At 42.8% G+C, this 18,402-nt stretch overlaps 1 protein-coding gene across 1 annotated transcript in view; it reads left to right on the top strand.

Moving 5' to 3' along the window:
* The window catches only part of LOC132819564 (zinc finger protein 292-like), a 199,920-nt gene that overhangs the window by 88,982 nt on the left and 92,536 nt on the right, over nucleotides 1–18,402 (top strand). Inside the window, exon 3 of the mRNA XM_060831133.1 lies at nucleotides 2,054–2,132. Coding sequence (XP_060687116.1) covers nucleotides 2,054–2,132 — 79 coding nt within the window. The remainder of the gene's footprint in view (nucleotides 1–2,053; nucleotides 2,133–18,402) is intronic.

Below are 18,402 nucleotides of genomic sequence, written 5' to 3'. Positions count from 1 at the left end.
CATCACCATAGTCAGTAAGCCTCCCATGAAGCACTGGTGTTAGTCCAGCTTTCCATTTGTTTTAAGTTTCCTTGGATTGATGTCATTTCCAGACTCATCAATAAACTCATCGATTTGGACCCCATTTACCACCCTCTGAGAAAAAGAACAGGGAAATGACGACATCAATTCGAAGAAACTAAGACACAAGTAGAAAGCAGGACATTAACGCCAGCACTTCACTGAAGGTTCACTGATTTGTTACTTAGTATGGTGACAAAATGTCTGAAAACAAACCTTCCAGCTCCGTGAGTAAACTTACATCCAGAACCTCCGACCTGAACTACAAATCGTCTCAAAACATTTTGTTTATGGAAGATTATCATATTGAAATGTGTTTTTCTGAGACTTGCATGCCAAACCTTTCCGGCATGGAACGCAGTAATGGAAAATAATGCTTTGTTGCCATTTAAACCAAAATGTTTTGTCTATTATCATTAGTTTCCTCATCACTGCAAGAATTTTGGCAATCCATGAAGATCCATCTGCACACTTTCGGGGAGGGTGGGTTTAGGCAATAGATATAACCCTGTTAGTGTCATTCATATTTTGATTTTTTTTTGAAAAAGTAGCAATAGTGACCTGAAGTAATTTCAGATCCTATAACTGATTTATCTATAGGTCTCGTCATGAATCAAAGCAATTGACTATGAACGATATGTAGCTGGTGTCACCATGATACTCCACTTTATAAAGTGGAAATCATGATATCACAGGTTGTTGGAGTCAGTAATTAAAGTTTAAGTGCTATGAGAGGCATTATACTTGGCTCATGTACCATTTTGGCTGCTAGAATTGTGTTCCTCTGTTACGAATAATGCCTAGGGTTTATTTTTATCCTTTTTTTTAAAATTCAAACTGCAACTGACTATTGTGCATTTTGTTAGTTTTATCTAATTCGACTCGAGTCATTTAACCAGAGGATATAAAATGATTTATCAAAAAACTACAGGAAGAAATTAATAACTTTTATGCAGAATATTCTAAAATCAAAAACCCATTCAAGTAACAGTGGCAAAAACTAAATTCATAGATGTTTACAAAAGTAAAATTTTGAAAACTGTCTAGAAAAGAATCTGAGCATGGAGACTGCAGATAGTTTGTTACAGCATTAGCAGAAGCACAAAGAATTGAATGGCTAAAATACAGCCAATTTTATTAAAAATTTATTCACCTTTATCACACTGGAAATGCTTTTTCACATGTAACTGTCAGCAGAATATCAAAAATATGATACACCATTACACCAGTTCGTTCAGTTACGAAGCCTTTAGCTTGCAAATATACTTCCTTTTTGTTCAATTTTGTTGAATGTTTAACATTTTTGATAATTAAACAAAAGGCTGCATTGTGATTTATGAGCTTAAGCTATTCCTGCAAAACTAGGGGACTATGGCTTTCTGGTATAACTGCCCTTTGATTACTATTAATCAAAAATAGTTACCTCTCCAAGATTACTCAAAGAACGTTTTAACAGAAATAAATGGTCTGTACAAGATAGTGCTGAACCACACTGGCCAATGCATCGGGCATTGATGACATTTAGTTTTGTGCTGATATGTCCTTACATCCTATGCAATTATGGAAAATTTGTTCTTCCTGTCAAGTGTTTTTATTATGTTAGTGCAGCATGTTATAGCAAGTTATACAGTCGAATCTGATTCTGATATGATCATTTTTCCTTTCAAGTTATTGAACGATTCATGTTTTTCATTTAAGTATCACAGTGAGAATGAATTTAATAATTTAATGCTTGTATTTGTATAATAATTTAATGCTTTATTTGTATAAACAACTTTTGAATTAATGTATTTAAACTGGTGTACTTTTTGGATTGTTACTATAAGATTTGATAATTAAGATTTTTATTACATTGTCATTCTTTGGAACATCATCTGTAAAAGTCTGATCACACTCTGTACAGAGCTGACTTTAGTATAAAGGTCAGTTTGCTACAATAAATAGTTACATGAAATATATTTGAAATAATATTTACAACATTTATCCTTTTCAGGAGTTGTACAGAGCTTTTGCTTTGCTTGCCTGATGAAGTACCAGGGACACTGTGGGAACAGTTTCAGGCTTGTGTGCAGGTAAGTTGAGCTCCATCAAGGGTGAAAGTGTGAATTGTCAAACAATCTGACACATCTTTACCCCAGCTATTACTATTGAGTCTAGTTTACATCCATCTATCACTAAAATATAAATTTGTCGCATGATGAGCATGGTGAAAACAACTTTAGTTTTGATTTCAAGAGAAATATTTTGAGCAGTTAATTGCTCCTAAGCATTCTTTGGTTTCCCAATGCTTAATGTTTTTTATTAGTCTAAAGGCTTGAATCAAAATGTTGTTTTCAGTTTGTGCAGATAGCTTTGCGCTCCAATGTTAAACATTTTGTCAAGCTGCTGTTACTCATTCAGCAAAACAATCCTACAAAATAAATACACAAATGCTGGATAAGAGGAGCACATTTGGCAGAAGCTATTTGGAGAGAAAGAGTTAACATTTCAGGACATTACCTTTCTTCGGAAATATTAGAAATGTGATAACTCTATATGGTGACAATGGAGGAGAATGGCAAAAGACAAAAAACAGAAGTTTGTGCTGAGGCAGCAGATGAAAGATATTACATGACAGGAGTTTGTGGGATGGAGGTAATGTGCATAACAATCTGAAATATAAAATTCCAGAGATAAGTTAGCTTAGCTTTTTTGCCGTGATGATTGCTAAAAATTCTTAGAATTTTCTTGACCGTTCTGTGTTGAATAAGAGCAACTTTGATTGTCGTTAGAATCACATTTTTTAAAATGGGCAAGAGTATAGTTTTGTTTTCTGCAAGATTTCTCCTCCTCCTTTGTACTCTGAATTTTTTTTTTTGCAAATTGCCCACCAAGTAGGATAGTTAGACTAGCCTGTATTATGTTAATTAATGCTTGCTTCTTTTTAAGCTGGGAATTTTTTTTATTCAAGATTAATGATTTATCTACTTATAAAAACATGAAATATTATAAGTTAAACCCTGTAATATCTTCCCTATCTGTTTTTGTTACCCAGTATTTCATGCTGTTCCTCCTTGACCAAAAATATCTGCGTGAATATCGTCCTTTTGCTTTGAAGATTGGCACAAAGTATTTTATATAAGAGCCATGTCACATCTTCTACTTGTATTGTTAGGCTGAAAGTACGTTGTAACAGGTTCTTCAAAGTCTGATCAAAATGATTACAAGAAGGCATTTGTGCTTCGTTTTAAAGCACATTATAGTACATTTATTAGCAACAAATATACTAATAACGAGTCTCACTGCCTTCTGCCTGTTGTACCCTGCTCTATGACAATGCTCAGAGATGTATGGGCTAAGTACTGGCAAATGGGCCTAGATTAATTTAGGATATCTGGTCGGCATGGTAGACTTGGACTGAAGGGTCTATTTCCTTGTTTTACAGCTTTTTTTGACTATAATTCTGATCCTGGCACAATTTGCAAATCCTGGTCTGACTTGAAATCCAGCAGCAAATAGTGCATGTGCTAAGTTGACAACAAGACTGACTGACTGCCTTCTGACAGTTGCAAATTCCAGCCTGAGGTGAAATTCAATGAATTGGGCAAAGTCCCTGATATTGCTAATATTCTGAACCTAAGATTACATGATGTATCATCATTTCATGGTACTTTCAGCACTTTTCCAGGCTTTCCATTATATAGGAAAACATCTCCAGGTGGCTCTGTGTGTTGACCTAAAAGGACTATTCTCACAGACCGTTTAGTGTCACATGGTTACTTTTCAATCAAAACAGGCTGTTTTTTTTTAATTAGGGCTGTTTCCACATACTTTTCTACTTCAATTGCTCATTGTCGTGTCCAATTAAACCTTAATAGTCTGGCTTGTGGAGATAATTTTGGATCCTACCATTACACTAATTTCACAAAGCAGTTGTTTTCACTCTATAATAAGCCTTACCCTTTCAAAGGATTGCATTCATACTCATTCCATTGATTTGAAATGAAATGTGTTTAGCTGCATTCAGTGGGTAGGTTAGCACTAATTGTCCATAGTTTGTTCTTTAAAGCAGTGACTGAATGGTATCCAAAACACAACCAATGATGGCTGACTTACTGATGCTTATCTGGTTTATTTTGCCATAGCAGAGATCTTCTAGAGATTTGGGTAGCACTTGGTTAAGGAAATGCAGCTGGGAGCATAATATCAGCATTTTGAATTTGCTGATGACCAGTATCTCGCCTATCAATCAAATGAGGCTTTAGATTTTACATTAACCCATTCTGCTGCAAATGGAACTGTAGTCAATGGACTGGCTTTAGAGGTGTGGAGTGGTGCAACATATCAGTGCACAGCAGAATCTTAAGACAGCTAAGAATCACTTTCACAGTGAGGCATTTCCAATCTCCTAATGCAACTGAAGTCAAGTAATTTACCAAGGAGGAACTTTCTTTTATTCACTCATTGGACGTGGACAGCATTTATTGCCTGTCTCCAGCTGGCCTTAAGGTGGTAGTGTGCTGCTGCCCTGCCCTACCGCAGTCCATATGCTGCAGGTTGACTCACAATGTCCTTGGAGGGAACTCCAGGATTTTGACCCAGTGACTGTGAAGAAGCAGTAATATATCTCCAAGTCAGGCTAGCAAGTGGCTTGGAGGGGAGCTTGCAGGTAGTAGTTTGACCATGTCTGCAGCTTGTTCTTCTAGATGGATGCGGTTGTGGGTTTAGAAGATGCTGTCTAAGGATATTTCATAAATTTCTGCAGTACATCTTGGAGAGAGTACATGCTGCTGCTGCTACTCCGTGTCATACATAGAACTTGCAGTGCAGTACAGACCTTGTTAGCCCTCTATGTTGTGGAACCAATCTGAAGCCTATTTCTTCTCAACTATTCCATTTTTCATCCATCTGTTTCTCCAATGACCATTTAAATGCCCTCAAAGTTGATGAGTCTACTCCTGTTGCAGGCAGTACGTTCCATGCCCCTACACATCTGAGTGAAGAAATTACCTCTGACCTATATCTATCATCCTCAATTTAAAGCTATGACCCCTCGCGCTAGCCATCACCATCCAAGGAAAAAGGCATTCTCTATCCACCCTATCTAACCCTCTGATTTTCTTTATATGTTTCAATTAAGTCACCTCAACCTTCTTTCTAACAAAAAAGCCTCCAGTCCCTCAGCCTTTCCTCATAAGACACTCCCTCCGTACCAGGCAACATTCTAGCGAACCACCTCTGAACTCTTTTTCCAAAGCTTCCACATCCTTCCCATCATGTGGTGACCAGATTGTACCCAATACTCCAAGTGGCCCACACCAGAGTTTGTCCAGCTGCATATGAACTCGTGGCTCCAAAACTCAGTCCCTCTACCAATAAAAGCTAACACACCATATGCCTCATTAACAACCTATCAACCTGGGTGGCAGGGATCTATGTACATGGACTCTGAGGTGTCCTTGCTCATTTATGAAGAAGCTTTCCATTAGCCCAGTACTCTTTTTTTTTAATTCCTGTTGCTCCTTCCAAAGTGAATCACCCCACACTTTTCTGCAGCTTATCTATGTCCCTCTGTAACCTGCAACATCTTTCAGTACTGTCCACAACTCCACCAATCTTAGTGTCATCCACAAATTTACTAATCCATCTGTCTCTGCTGTCATCCAGGTCATTTATAAAAGTGACAAACAGCACTTGCCCCAAAACATATCCTTGAGGTACACCACTAGTAACTGAACTCCAGGATGAATATTTCCCATCGACCACCACCTTCTGTCATCTTTCAGCTAGCCAATTTCTGATCCAAACTGTGAAATCATCCTCAATCCCATGCCTCAGTATGTTGGGCAATATGTGAGGAACTGTATCAAACAGTTTACTGAAACCAATATACACCCTTTACCCTCACCCACCTGTTTGGTTGCCTTCTCAAAGAACTCAAGAAGGTTTGTGAGGCACAATCTACCCTTCACAAAACCATGCTGACTATCCCTAATCAACTTATTCCTCTCAATGATAAATCCTATCTCTCATAACCTTTTCCAACACTTCCCACAACTGAAGTAAGGCTGACTGGTCTAATAATTACCAGGGTTGTCTCTACTCCTCATCTTGAACATTTGCTATCCTCTACTCTTGCACTATTCCTGTAGACAGTGATGACATATAGATCAAAACCAAGGCTCTACAATCTCCTCCCTGGCTTCTCAAAGAACCCGAGAACAAATCCCATCCAGCCCGGGGGAAATTTACCTAATTTCACACTTTCCAGAATTGCTAGCACCTTGTCCTTGTTAACCTCCATCCCATCTCGTCTTGTAGCCCGTATCTCTGTATTCTCCTCAACAACATTGTCTATTTCCTGTGTGAATACGGATGAAAATATTCATTTAGCACTTTACCTATCTTCTCTGACTCCATGCACAACTTCCCATTCCTATCCTTGATGGTCCCTAATCTTTCGCTAGTCATTTTTTTTATTCTTGATATATCTATCGTTAGATAGGATCAAGGAAATCTCTAAAGCTATCTGCCAATGACTTCTCGTATCCCCTCCTGGCTCTTCGTAGTGCCTACTCTTTTAGGTCTTTCCTGACTAATTTGTAACACACAAGCGCCCTTCATGTGTCATCCTAACACAAGCCGCCTCCTTCCTCTTGACGAGATTCAAGTTTTTTAATCAACCACAGCTCCTTCACTCCACTAACCCCACCCCCTGCCCCCGGACAGGTACTACTCATGGACAACTCCACATTTCAGTTGTGCCCACCCCCTGCAGTTTCCTTGTTTATTCTATGCATCCTAGATCTTGCGTAATCGCTTCATAATTGCCTCTTCCCCCAACAATAACTCTTGCCCTGTGGTATATACCTATCCCCTCCCATCACTAAAGTAAACATAAACGAATTGTGGTTGCTATCACCAAAGTGCTCACCTACCTCCAAATCTAACACCTGGTCCGGTTCATTATCCAGTACCAAACCCAATATGGCCTCTCCTCTTGTTGGCTTGTGTTGGGAAACCATCCTGCACATACCAGACAAAAACTGACCCATCTAGAGTACTCGTGCAATAGTATTTCCAGTCAATATTTGCAAAGTTGAAAACTCAGATAACAACTACCCTGTTACACTCACGCCAATCCAGAATTATCTTTGCTATCCTTTCCTGTACATTTCTGGAACTGTTCAGCAATTTATAGAAAACTTCCAACAGGGTGACCTCTCCTGTTTCTAACCTCAGTTCCTACTACCTGAATAGACAAGTCCTCAAATGTCCTTTCTGCCACCGTAATACTTGACTAACACTGTCACAACTCCCCCTCTTTTACCATCTTCTCTGTTTGTTTTTACTAAAACATTTAAATCGTGGAACCTGCAACAACCATTCCTGTCCCTGCTCTAGCCATGTCTCTGAAATGGCCACAACATCAAAGTTCCAGGTACCAGCCCATGCTGCAAGTTCACCCACCTTATTCCGGATGTTCCTGGTGTTGAAGTAGACACAATTCAAATCACTTCTTCTCTGCTAGCTTGTGAACTCTTGCGACCTTGAAACCTCATCTCTCACTTCAGTACTCTCAAACTCCTGGATACTGGAACTACAATTTAGGTTCCCATCCCCCCACTGAATTAGTTTAAACCCTCCCAAAGAGCATGAGCAAATTTCCCCCCAGGATATTGTTACTCCTCTGTTTCAGGTGTAGACCATCATGTTTGTAGAGGTCCCATCTACTCCAGAATGAGCCCCAATTACCCAGGTGTCTGGAACCCACCCTCCTGCACCATCTCTGCAATCAGAAGCTCAACACCTCACTGTCTGTCTCCCTTTCTCTCCTCTTTTCTGCACCCCCCCAACAAAACACACTTCACTGCACATGGCACAGGCAGCAAACCAGATGTAACTTTGTTGTATCACTAACTCTCTTTGTTAGAACATAGAACAGTACAGCACAGAACAGGCCCTTCAGCCCATGATGTTGTGCCAACCATTGATCCTCATGTATGCATCCTCAACTTTCTGCGACCAAATGCATGTCCAGTAGTCTCTTAAATGTCCCCAATGATCTTGCTTCCACAACTGCTGTTGGCAACGCATTCCATGCTCTCTGCGTAAAGAACCCGCCTCTGACATCCCCTCTATACTTTCCTCCAACCAGCTTAAAACTATGACCCCTCATGTTAGCCATTTCTGCCCTGGGAAATAGTCTCTGGCTATCAACTCTATCTATGTCTCTCATTATCTTGTATACTTCAATTAGGTCCCCTCTCCTCCTCCTTTTCTCCAATGAAAAAAGTCAGAGTTCAGTCAACCTCCAGATAAGATAAGCCCTCCAGTCCAGGCAGCATCCTATAAACCTCCTCTGAACCCTCGCCGAAGCATCCACATCTTTCCTATAATAGGGAGACCAGAACTGGACGCAATATTCCAAGTGCGGTCTAACCAAAGTTTTATAGAGCTGCAACAGGATCTCACGACTCTTAAACTCAATCCCCCTGTTAATGAAAGCCAAAACACCATATGCTTTCTTAACAACCCAGTCCACTTGGGTGGCCATTTTAAGGGATCTATGTACCTGCACACCAAGATCCCTCTGTTCCTCCACACTGCCAAGAATCCTATCCTTAATCCTGTACTCAGCTTTCAAATTCGACCTTCCAAAATGCATCCCCTCTCATTTATCCAGGTTGAACTCCATCTGCCACCACTCAGCCCATCTCTGCATCCTGTCAACGTCCCGCTGCAGCCTACAACAGCCCTCTATACTGTCAACGACACCTCCAACCTTTGTCGTCTATAAACTTGCTGACCCATCATTCAATCTCCTCATCCAAGTCATTAATAAAAATTATAAACCGTAGAGGCCCAAGGACAGAGCCCTGCGGAACACCACTCAGCACCGACTTCCAAGCAGAATATTTTCCTTCTACTTCCACTCACTGTCTTCTGTTGGCCAGCCAATTCTGTATCCAGACAGCTAAGTTCCCCGTATCCCATTTCTCCTGACCTTCTGAATAAGCCTACCATGGGGAACCTTATCAAATGCCTTGCTGAAGTCCATATACACCACATCCACAGTTCAACCCTCATCAGCTTTTCTAGTCACATCCTCAAAGAGCTCAATAAGGTTTTTGAGGCATGATCTGCCCTCTCAAAGCTGTGTTGACTGCGTTTAATCAAGCCATGCTCTTCCAGATGGTCATAAATCCTATTCCTCAGAATCTTTTCTAACACCTTGCAGACGACAGACGTGAGACTTACTGGTCTGTAATTGCTGGGGATTTCCCTATTTCCTTTCTTGACGAGAGGAATTACATTTGCCTCTCTCCAGTCCTCAGGTACGACTCCAGTGGAGAGCGAGGATGCGAAGATCTTCGCACGTGGTGAAGCAATTGCATTTCTCGTTTCCCAAAGCAGCCGAGGACAAATCTGGTCCGGACCTGGCGACTTGTCAATCTTAATGTTTGACAAAATTTTCAGCTCATCAGCTTCCTTTATCTCTATCCATTCCAGCATGCACACCTGCTCTTCAAAGGTTTCATTCACTACAAAGTTTGTTTCTTTCGTAAAAGACAGAAGCAAAGATCTCATTTAAGGCTTCCCCTACCACCTCAGACTCCACACACAAGTTCCCTATGCTATCCCTGATCAGCCCTACTTTTTCTTTAGACCATTCTCTTATTCCTCACGTAAGTGTAAAATGCCTTTTGTGTTCTTCGTAATCCGTTCTGCCAAGTCTTTTTCGTGCCTCCTCCTAGCTCTCCTCACACCATATTTGAGCTCCTTCCTCGCCTGCCTGTAATCCTCTAGAGTTGAGCTTGACCCTAGCTTCCTCCACCTTTTATGTAAGCTACCCTCCTCCTTTGGACAAGAAGCTCCACCACTCTCGTCATCCAAGATTCCTTTATCCTGCCCCTTCTTGCCTGCCTCAGAGGGACATATTTATTCATCACTCGCAACAACTGTTCCTTTAACAGTCTCCACATGTCTATTGTGCTTTTACCATGGAACAATTGCTCCCAGTCCATGCTTCCTAACTCTTGTCTAATCGCATCATAGTTTCCTTTTCCCCAATTAAATATCCTCCCATTTTGCCTAATCCTCTCCTTCTCCATCACCATGTAGAATGTGAGACAGTTGTGGTCACTAGCACCAAAATGCTCTCCCACCACAAGATCTGATACCTGCCCTGGCTCGTTTCCCATCGCCAAGTCTAGAATGGCCTCTCCCCTCGTCGGCCTGTCAACGTACTGAGTTTGGAAACCCTCCTGAACACCCCTTACAAAAACAGCTCCATTCAAATCTTCTGCTCAAAGGAGGCTCCAATCAATATTGGGAAAGTTAAAGTCACCCATTACAACAACCCTACTACGTCCACATTTTTCCGAAATCTGCCGGTCTATGCTTGCTTCAATCTCCCTGCTGCTATTGGGGGGCCTGTAATAAGCCCCTAACGAGGTGACTGCTCCCTTGCTGTTCCTAATTTCTACCCATACTGACTCGGTAGGCAGATCTTCCTCGACGATGGAAGCTTCTGTAGCTGTGATACCCTTTCTGATTACACCCCTTTTTTTTCCCCCCTCCCTATTCTTTTTAAATGCTCTAAACCCTGGAACATCCAGCAACCATTCCTGCCGCTGAGAAACCCATGTCTCTGTTATGGCCACAACATCACAGCACCAGATATTAATCCATGCTCTAAGTTCATTACTTTTATTCCTGATACTCCTTAAGTTAAAGCAAACACACTTTAACTGATCCCTTGGTTCCTTCCCAGGAAAATCCTTCCCATTAGCTGGTCTCCCTCTTGCTATTACCTCATCTGCATCAACTCTCACCTCCGATATACAGCTCAGGTTCTCACCCCCCTGCCATACTAGTTCTTCCACCCTAGCTCCTTCCATCTCTTTTCCTACCTTTGTCATTAGTGGACTATGACTTGGGGCTGCTCTCCCTCCCCCTTCAAGGACCCAAAAACACAATGCGAGACATCACATACCGTGGCACCTGGGAGGCAACACACCAACCGTGAGTCTCTTTCGTTCCCACAGAACTTCCCTATCTGTCCCCCTAACTATGTGGTCCCCAGTGATTAATGCTATGTTCATCTCCCCCCTCCCCTTCTGAGCAACAGAGCAACTCTGTGCCAGATACCTGTACCTAGTGGTTTACCCCAGGTAAGTTGTCCTGGTTTCCCACCCCAGGGAAAAGAACTTGTCTATTTACTCTATCATGACTTTTTAAACCTCTGAGGTCACTCCTCAGCCTCCAACCCTCCAGGGAAAACAGATCAAGCCTATTGAGCCTCTCCCTGTAGCTCAAATCTGCCAACCCTGGCAGCATCCATGTAAATGTTTTCTGAATCCTTGTAAGTTTCAGAACATCATTCCAATAGGAAGGAGACCAGAATTGCACGCAATATTCCAAAAGTGGCCTAACCAGCATCCTGTACAGCCACAACATGACCTCCCAACTCCTGTACTCAATACTCTGACCAATAAAAGAAAGCATACTAAACACTGCCTTCCTATCCTCTCTACCTGTGACTCTACTTTCAAGGAACTATGAACCTGCACTCCAAGGTCTTTGTTCAGCAACACTCCCCAGGACCTTACACATAATGGTATGTGTACTGCCCTGATTTGTCTTTCCAAAATGTAGCATCTCCGATTTAACTAAATTAAACTCCATTGGCCCTTATGATCTAGTTCCACTCTGAGATAACCTTTCTCCCATGAGGAACCTTGTCGAATTTGTACTGATGTCCATATAGATTACATCATTAATCCTTTTCATTGCCACAGGGGTTAGATGTTTTATGTGAAATGCTTGGGACCAGTTGTCTTGTGGAATTCTGAGTGTTTCGGTTTTCAGAATATGACAATGTAATGGTGAAATTTTTAAAAATCATACTGGAGAAGCAGATTTCTTTTTAAGAATGTTTTGTCGGGCTCTTTCCCCCCCCCCCCCCCCCCCCAAAACCCACTGGTCTCATTTGAGTGACGCGCATCAAGTGGATCTCAACTTGGGTGTGTTCACAGAGAAACCCCAGGCCTGTCGGTGCTTGGCCACGCCCCTGCCCCATGTCGCATTTGAGTGACACACATCAAGTGGGTGTCGACTTGGGTTAACTGCTTGCCAAACAACCTTGTTAATGAAAAAAAACTTCACAAAAAAACTTTGATTTTGAAGCTTTTCGGTTTTTGGATGTTAAGGTAAAGGATCTTCTACCTGTACTTCAAAACACTAATTAAATTAGTGAGACACTATTTCCCATGCATATAGCTATGTTGACTATCTCTAATCAGTCCTTGCCTTTCCAAGTACTTGTAAATCTGGTCCCTCAGGACTCTCTCCAACAACTTGTCCAGCACCAATGGCAGACTCACCAGTCCATAGTTTCCTGGCTTTTCCTTACCATCTTTCTAAAATAGTCGCACCACATTATCCAGCCCCCAGACTTGCAGCACCTCACTTGTGGCTATCGATGATACAAATACCTCAGCAAGGGGCCCGGCAATCTCTTCCCCAGCTTCCCACAGAGTTCTCGTGTACACCTGATCAGGTCCTGGAGATTTATCCATCTTTGTGCTTTTAAAGATATCCAGCACCACCACCTCTAATAGGGGTATTTTTCAAGTTGTCACTATCTATTTCTCCACATTCTTATCTTCCATGTCCTTCTCCGCAGTAAAGACGAATGCAAAATACTCATCTAGTATCTCCTGCAGTGCTTTGCTGATTTTTGATGGGCCCTGTTCTCTCCTAAGTTCCCCTTTTGTCCATAAAGTACTTAAAATCCCTTTGGATTTTCCTTAACCCTATTTTGTCAAAGCTATCTCATCCCCTTTTTGCCTAACTGATTTCCCTCTGAAGTATGCTCGTAGTTCCTTTTTATATTCTTGGGATTCAATATGTCCCTGCTGTCTATACCAGAGTTAACCCACTTCCTCCTGCTCCTACTACTACTACTCCTCCTGCTCCTTGACCAAGCCTCAATTTCTCTAGTCATCCAGCATTCCCTAAACCTACCAGGCATGCCTTTCACCCTAACAGGAACATACTGTCTCTGGACTCTTGTCTCATTTTTGAAGGCTTCCCATTTTCCAGCCATCCCTTGACCAACTAACATCCACTCCCAATCAACTTCTGAAAGTTCTTGCCTTCCTCCAATTTAGAACTTTTAACTTTTAGATCATTTTTGAACAGGTAAGCTACTTAGTGTTCTTGTTTTGGAGACTAAGTGTAGAGTTATGGCAGCACAGGCAGTGGAATGTTCCTCCTGCAAGATGTTTGAGGAAGGGTTGACCACCGATGCTCCTGCCGACTTCATCTGCAGGAAGTGCAGCCAGCTCCAGCTCCTCACAGACTACGTTAGGGAACTGGAGCTAGAGTTGGATGAACTGAAAATTATTTGAGACGGTGATAGAAGCTACAGGGACAAAGTTACAGAGGTAGCTGGGTAACAGTTAGAGGTGGGAAGGGGAGGAAGCAGACAGTGCAGGGCTCCCCTGTGGTCGTTTCCCTCAACAATAAGTATACTGCTTTGGATACTGTTGGGGGGGGACGGCCTAGCAGGAGTAAGCTGCAGTGACCGGGTCTCTGGCACGAGGTCCGGCTCTGAGGCTCAGAAGGGAAAGGGGGAGAGGAGGAGAGCACTAGTTATAGGAGACTCTATAGTTAGAGGGACAGACGGGCAACTCTGTGGACATGGGCGAGACTCTTGGTTGGTTTGTTGCCTCCCGGGTGCCAGGATCCGAGACATTTCGAACCGTGCCTTCAGAATCCTTGAGGTGGAGGGTGTGCAGCCAAAAGTTGTGGTGCACATTGGCACCAACAACATAGATCCGAAGGAGTGGGGAGGTCATTCAGGAGCTCTGAGTTAGGCTGGAAGCTAAAAACTAGGACGGACAGAGTCGTCGTCTCTGGGTTGTTGCCGGTGCCATGTGACAGTGAGACAAGAAATAGGGAGAGAGTGCATGTGGCTGCAAGGATGGTGTAGGAGAGATGGCTTCAGGTATTTGGACAATTGGACTACATTCTGGGGAAGGTAGGACCTGTACAAGTAGGACGGGTTGTACCTGAACCAGAAGGGCACCAATATCCTGGGAGGTAGGTTTGCTAGAACTCTTTGGGGGGGGGGGTTAAACTAATTTGGCAGGGGGATGGGATCCGGACTTGTAGTCCAGCAAGTAGGTTAGCTGTCTTTCAGGATGTCCAAGAATGTAGGGAGGCTGTGGAGAAGGTAGCACTGACAGGGAATACTTGCGGACACAGATGGGTTCAAGTGTGTATACTTCAACGCAAGGAGTATCAGAAATAAGGTGGGTGAACTTAAGGCGTGGATCGGTACTTGGGACTACGATGTTATGGCCATCACGGAAACATGGATAGAAAAGGGACAGGAATGGTTGTTGTAGGTTCCTGGTTACAGATGTTTCAGTAAGATTAGGGAGGGTGGTAAAAAAAGGAGGGGGTGTGGCGTTGCTAATTAGAAATGGTGTAATGGCTGCAGAAAGGCAGTTCGAGGGGGATCTGCCTTTGGAGGTAGAATGGGCTGAAGTCAGAAATAGGAAAGGAGCAGTCACCTTGTTGGGTGTTTACTATAGGCCCCCCAATAGCAGCAGAGATGTGGAGAAACAGATTGGGAAACAGATTTTGGAAAGGTGCAGAAGCCACAGGGTCGTAGTCATGGGCGACTTCAACTTGCCAAATATTGATTGGAAGCTCTTTAGATCAAGTAGATTGGACGGGGTGGTGTTTGTGCAGTGTGTCCAGGAAGCTTTTCTAACTCCATACGTAGATTGTCCGATCAGAGGGGAGGCCATATTGGATTTGGTACTTGGTAACGAACCAGGACAAGTTTAGATTAGATTACTTAGTGTGGAAACAGGCCCTTCGGCCCAACAAGTCCACACCGACCTACAGAAGCGCACCCACCCAGACCCATTCCCCAATATATACCCCTGCACCTAACACTACCGGCAATTTAGCATGGCCAATTCACCTAACCTGCACATCTTTGGACTGTGGGAGGAAACCGGAGCACCCGGAGGAAACCCATGCAGACACGGGACGAATGTGCAAACTCCACACAGCCAGTCACCTGAGGCGGGAAATGAACCCAGGCCTCTGGCGCTATGAGGCAGCAGTGCTAGCCCACAAGTGATGGGCTTGTTAGTGGGTGAGCATTTTGGTGACAGTGACCACAATTCTGTGGCTTTCACCTTTATGGAGAGAGATAGGTGCGTGCAACAGGGTAGGTTTTACAATTGGGGGAAGGGTAAATACGATGCTGTAAGACAGGATTTGAGGAGCATAAGTTGGGAGCATAGGCTGTCAGGGAAGGATATCGTTGAAATGTGGAACTTTTTTCAAGGAACAGAAACGACGTGTCCTTGATATGTATGTACCTGTCAGGCAGGAAAGAGATGGTCGTGTGAGGGAACCTTGGTTGACAAGGGAGGTTGAATGTCTTGTAAGGAGGAAGAAGGAGACTTACATTAGGTTGAGGAAACAAGATTCAGACAGAGCGTTGGAGGGATACAGGATAGCTAGGAGGGAGCTGAAGAAAGAGATTAGGAGAGCTAAGAGAGGGCATGAAAAATCTTTGGCGGGTAGGATCAAGGAAAACCCTAAGGCCTTTTAGGCGTATGTGAGAAACATGAGAATGACGAGAACAAGGGTAGGTCCACTCAAGGGCAGTAGTGGGAGACTGTGTATTGAGTCAGAAGAGATAGGAGAGGTCTTGAATGAGTACTTTTCTTCAGTATTTACAAATGAGAGGGACCGTATTGTTGAAGAGGAGAGTATGAAACGGACTGATAAGCTAGAGGAGATACTTGTTAGGAAGGAAGATGTTTTTCAAAATGCCCAACACAAGGGCCTGACGGGATATATCCTAGGATTATGTGGGAAGCAAGAGAGGAAATTGCAGAGCCATTGGCAATGATCTTTTCGTCTTCACCGTCAACGGGGGTAGTACCAGGGGACTGGAGAGTAGCGAATGTTGTGCACCTGTTCGGAAAAGGGAATAGGGATAACCCCAGGAATTACAGGCCAGTTAGTCTTTCTTCAGTGGTAGGCAAAGTAATGGGAAGGGTACTGTGGGATAGGATTTATGAGTATCTGGAAAGACACTGCTTGATTAGGGACAGCCAGCACAGATGTGAGGGGTAGGTCTTGCCTTACAAGTTTTACTGAATTCTTTGAGGAGGTGACCAAACATGTGGATGTAGTGTACATGGAGTTTAGTAAGGCATTTGAGAAGGTTCCCCATGGTAGGCTTATGCGGAAAGTCAGGAGGCATGGGATAGTGGGAAATTTGGCCAGTTGGATAGAGAACTGGCTAACGGGTCGAAGTCAGAGAGTGGTGGTAGATAGTAGATATTCAGCCTGGACCCCAGTTACAAGTGGAGTTCCGCAGGGATCAGTTCTGGCTCCTCTGCTGTTTGTAATTTTTATTAATGACTTTGGAAGAGGGAGTCGAAGGATGGGTCGGTCAATTTGCAGACGAGACAAAGATTGGTGGAGTTGTGGATAGTGAGGAGGGCTGTTGCCGGCTGCAAAGGGACTTAGCTATGATGTAGAGCTGGACTGAGGAGTGGCAGATGGAGTTCAACCCTGTCGAGTGTGAGGTTGTCCATTTTGGAAGGACAAATAAGAGTGTGGAATACAGGGTTAACGGTAGGGTTGTTAGTAAGGTGGAGGAGCAGAGGGATCTTGGGGTCTATGTTCATAGCTCTTTGAAAGTTGCCACTCAGGTGGATAGAGCTTGTAAAAAGGCCTATGGTGTATTAGGGTTCATTAGCAGAGGGATTGAATTCAAGTGTCATGAGGTGTTGTTGCAGCTGTACAGGACCTTGGTAAGGCCACATTTGGAGTACTGTGTTCAGTTCTGGTCGCCTCACTTTAGGAAAGATGTGGAAGCTTTGGAGAGGGTGCAGAGGAGATTTACCAGGATGTTGCCTGAAATGGAGAATAGGTCGTACGAGAATAGGTTGAGATTGCTAGGTCTTTTCTCATTGGAACGGCAAAGGATGAGGGGTGACTTGATAGAGGTTTATAAGATGATCAGGGGAATAAATAGAGTAGATAGTCAGACTTTTTCCCCAGGTACAACAGAGTATTACAAGGGGACATAAATTTTAAGGTGAAGGGTGGAAGGTATAGGGGGGAATGTCAGGGGTAGGTTCTTTACCCAGAGAGTGAACGGGGCATGGAATGCGCTGACTGTGGGAGTGGCAGAGTCAGGATCATTGGTGGCCTTTAAGCGACAATTGGATAGGTGCATGAATCGGTGCTTAAGCTAGGACAAGTGTTCGTCACAATATCCTGGGCCAAAGGGCCTGTTCTGTGCTATAGTCTATGTCTGTCCTTTTTCATCACTAGATTAAATCATTAGATTAAATTTGTATGGCTTCAATTTTATAAAATATTGATATTTAATATGAATTCCTCAGTTTTATAGCTGTTTAATTTATTCTATTCTGGTTGTCTTAGATTTCATCTGGCCCCAAATCAAGCATGCACTTTAACACCTCGTACATTTACTGGTTTAAAAGTCACTCATCTGACATTTGCTTTTAAAACATGAGTCTTTAGTTATAAGTACAACATTGCAGAATGGGCAGAATTAATCATCTACCTATAAGTGGGTTCTATTAAATGTCATCAACTTGAACTGTTAACACTTTTTTATATTAACTCTGAACTAAGAGATTGAATGGGTTCCAAATTCTGGTAGTGATGTTGCATTAAAGATAGGATGTTGTAAAGTATTCTTGCTTTATCCTGATGTTGTTTTTCTGAGAATTGACTGAAGGCTCTAAATAAAACAGCACGACCAGAGTAGTTCCTGATTTATTTTATTCATGTGTGTTTTCTTGAAGTAGTTCTGAAAGATATCAAATCATTAAAGCTCCATTTCTTGGGGGATTAGCGAGAAGAGAGGAGCGGGGGCTGCCAGGAGGTAAGTTTCCCACTTGAAAGGATTTACCTTGAAAGTAGAGTCTCCCGTTTTTTTTGGGAGCAATGAGGAGTGAGAGGGGCTGTCTGGGAGGTAAGTCGCTGATTTCAAAACGTACCTTCTGAATAGGCGGACTGCATGCTGAGCAGTAGATACGGGACAGCTGTGTAAGTGATGTAATATGTTTGGGCGTTTGCATTACCGGAAACACCACTTAGTGTCTCCCAGCCATCGTCTCCCTCTTAGCAAAAAAAAAGTTCTGTACACTAGATTGGTAGGTAACTTTTTTATTGTTTCTTCTAGATTAGTCTCTTTGGGAATTTAGAATAATGGGAATGATGGGGCAGTTGAATGTTCCTCCTATAGAATGTGGGATGCAAGGATCATGATTAGTG

Source organism: Hemiscyllium ocellatum, chromosome 10, assembly GCF_020745735.1.
Source record: "Hemiscyllium ocellatum isolate sHemOce1 chromosome 10, sHemOce1.pat.X.cur, whole genome shotgun sequence".
Classification (NCBI taxonomy): domain Eukaryota; kingdom Metazoa; phylum Chordata; class Chondrichthyes; order Orectolobiformes; family Hemiscylliidae; genus Hemiscyllium; species Hemiscyllium ocellatum.
The sequence above is the reverse complement of the archived record's forward strand: the minus strand, read 5'-3'. Positions and strand labels throughout refer to the sequence as shown.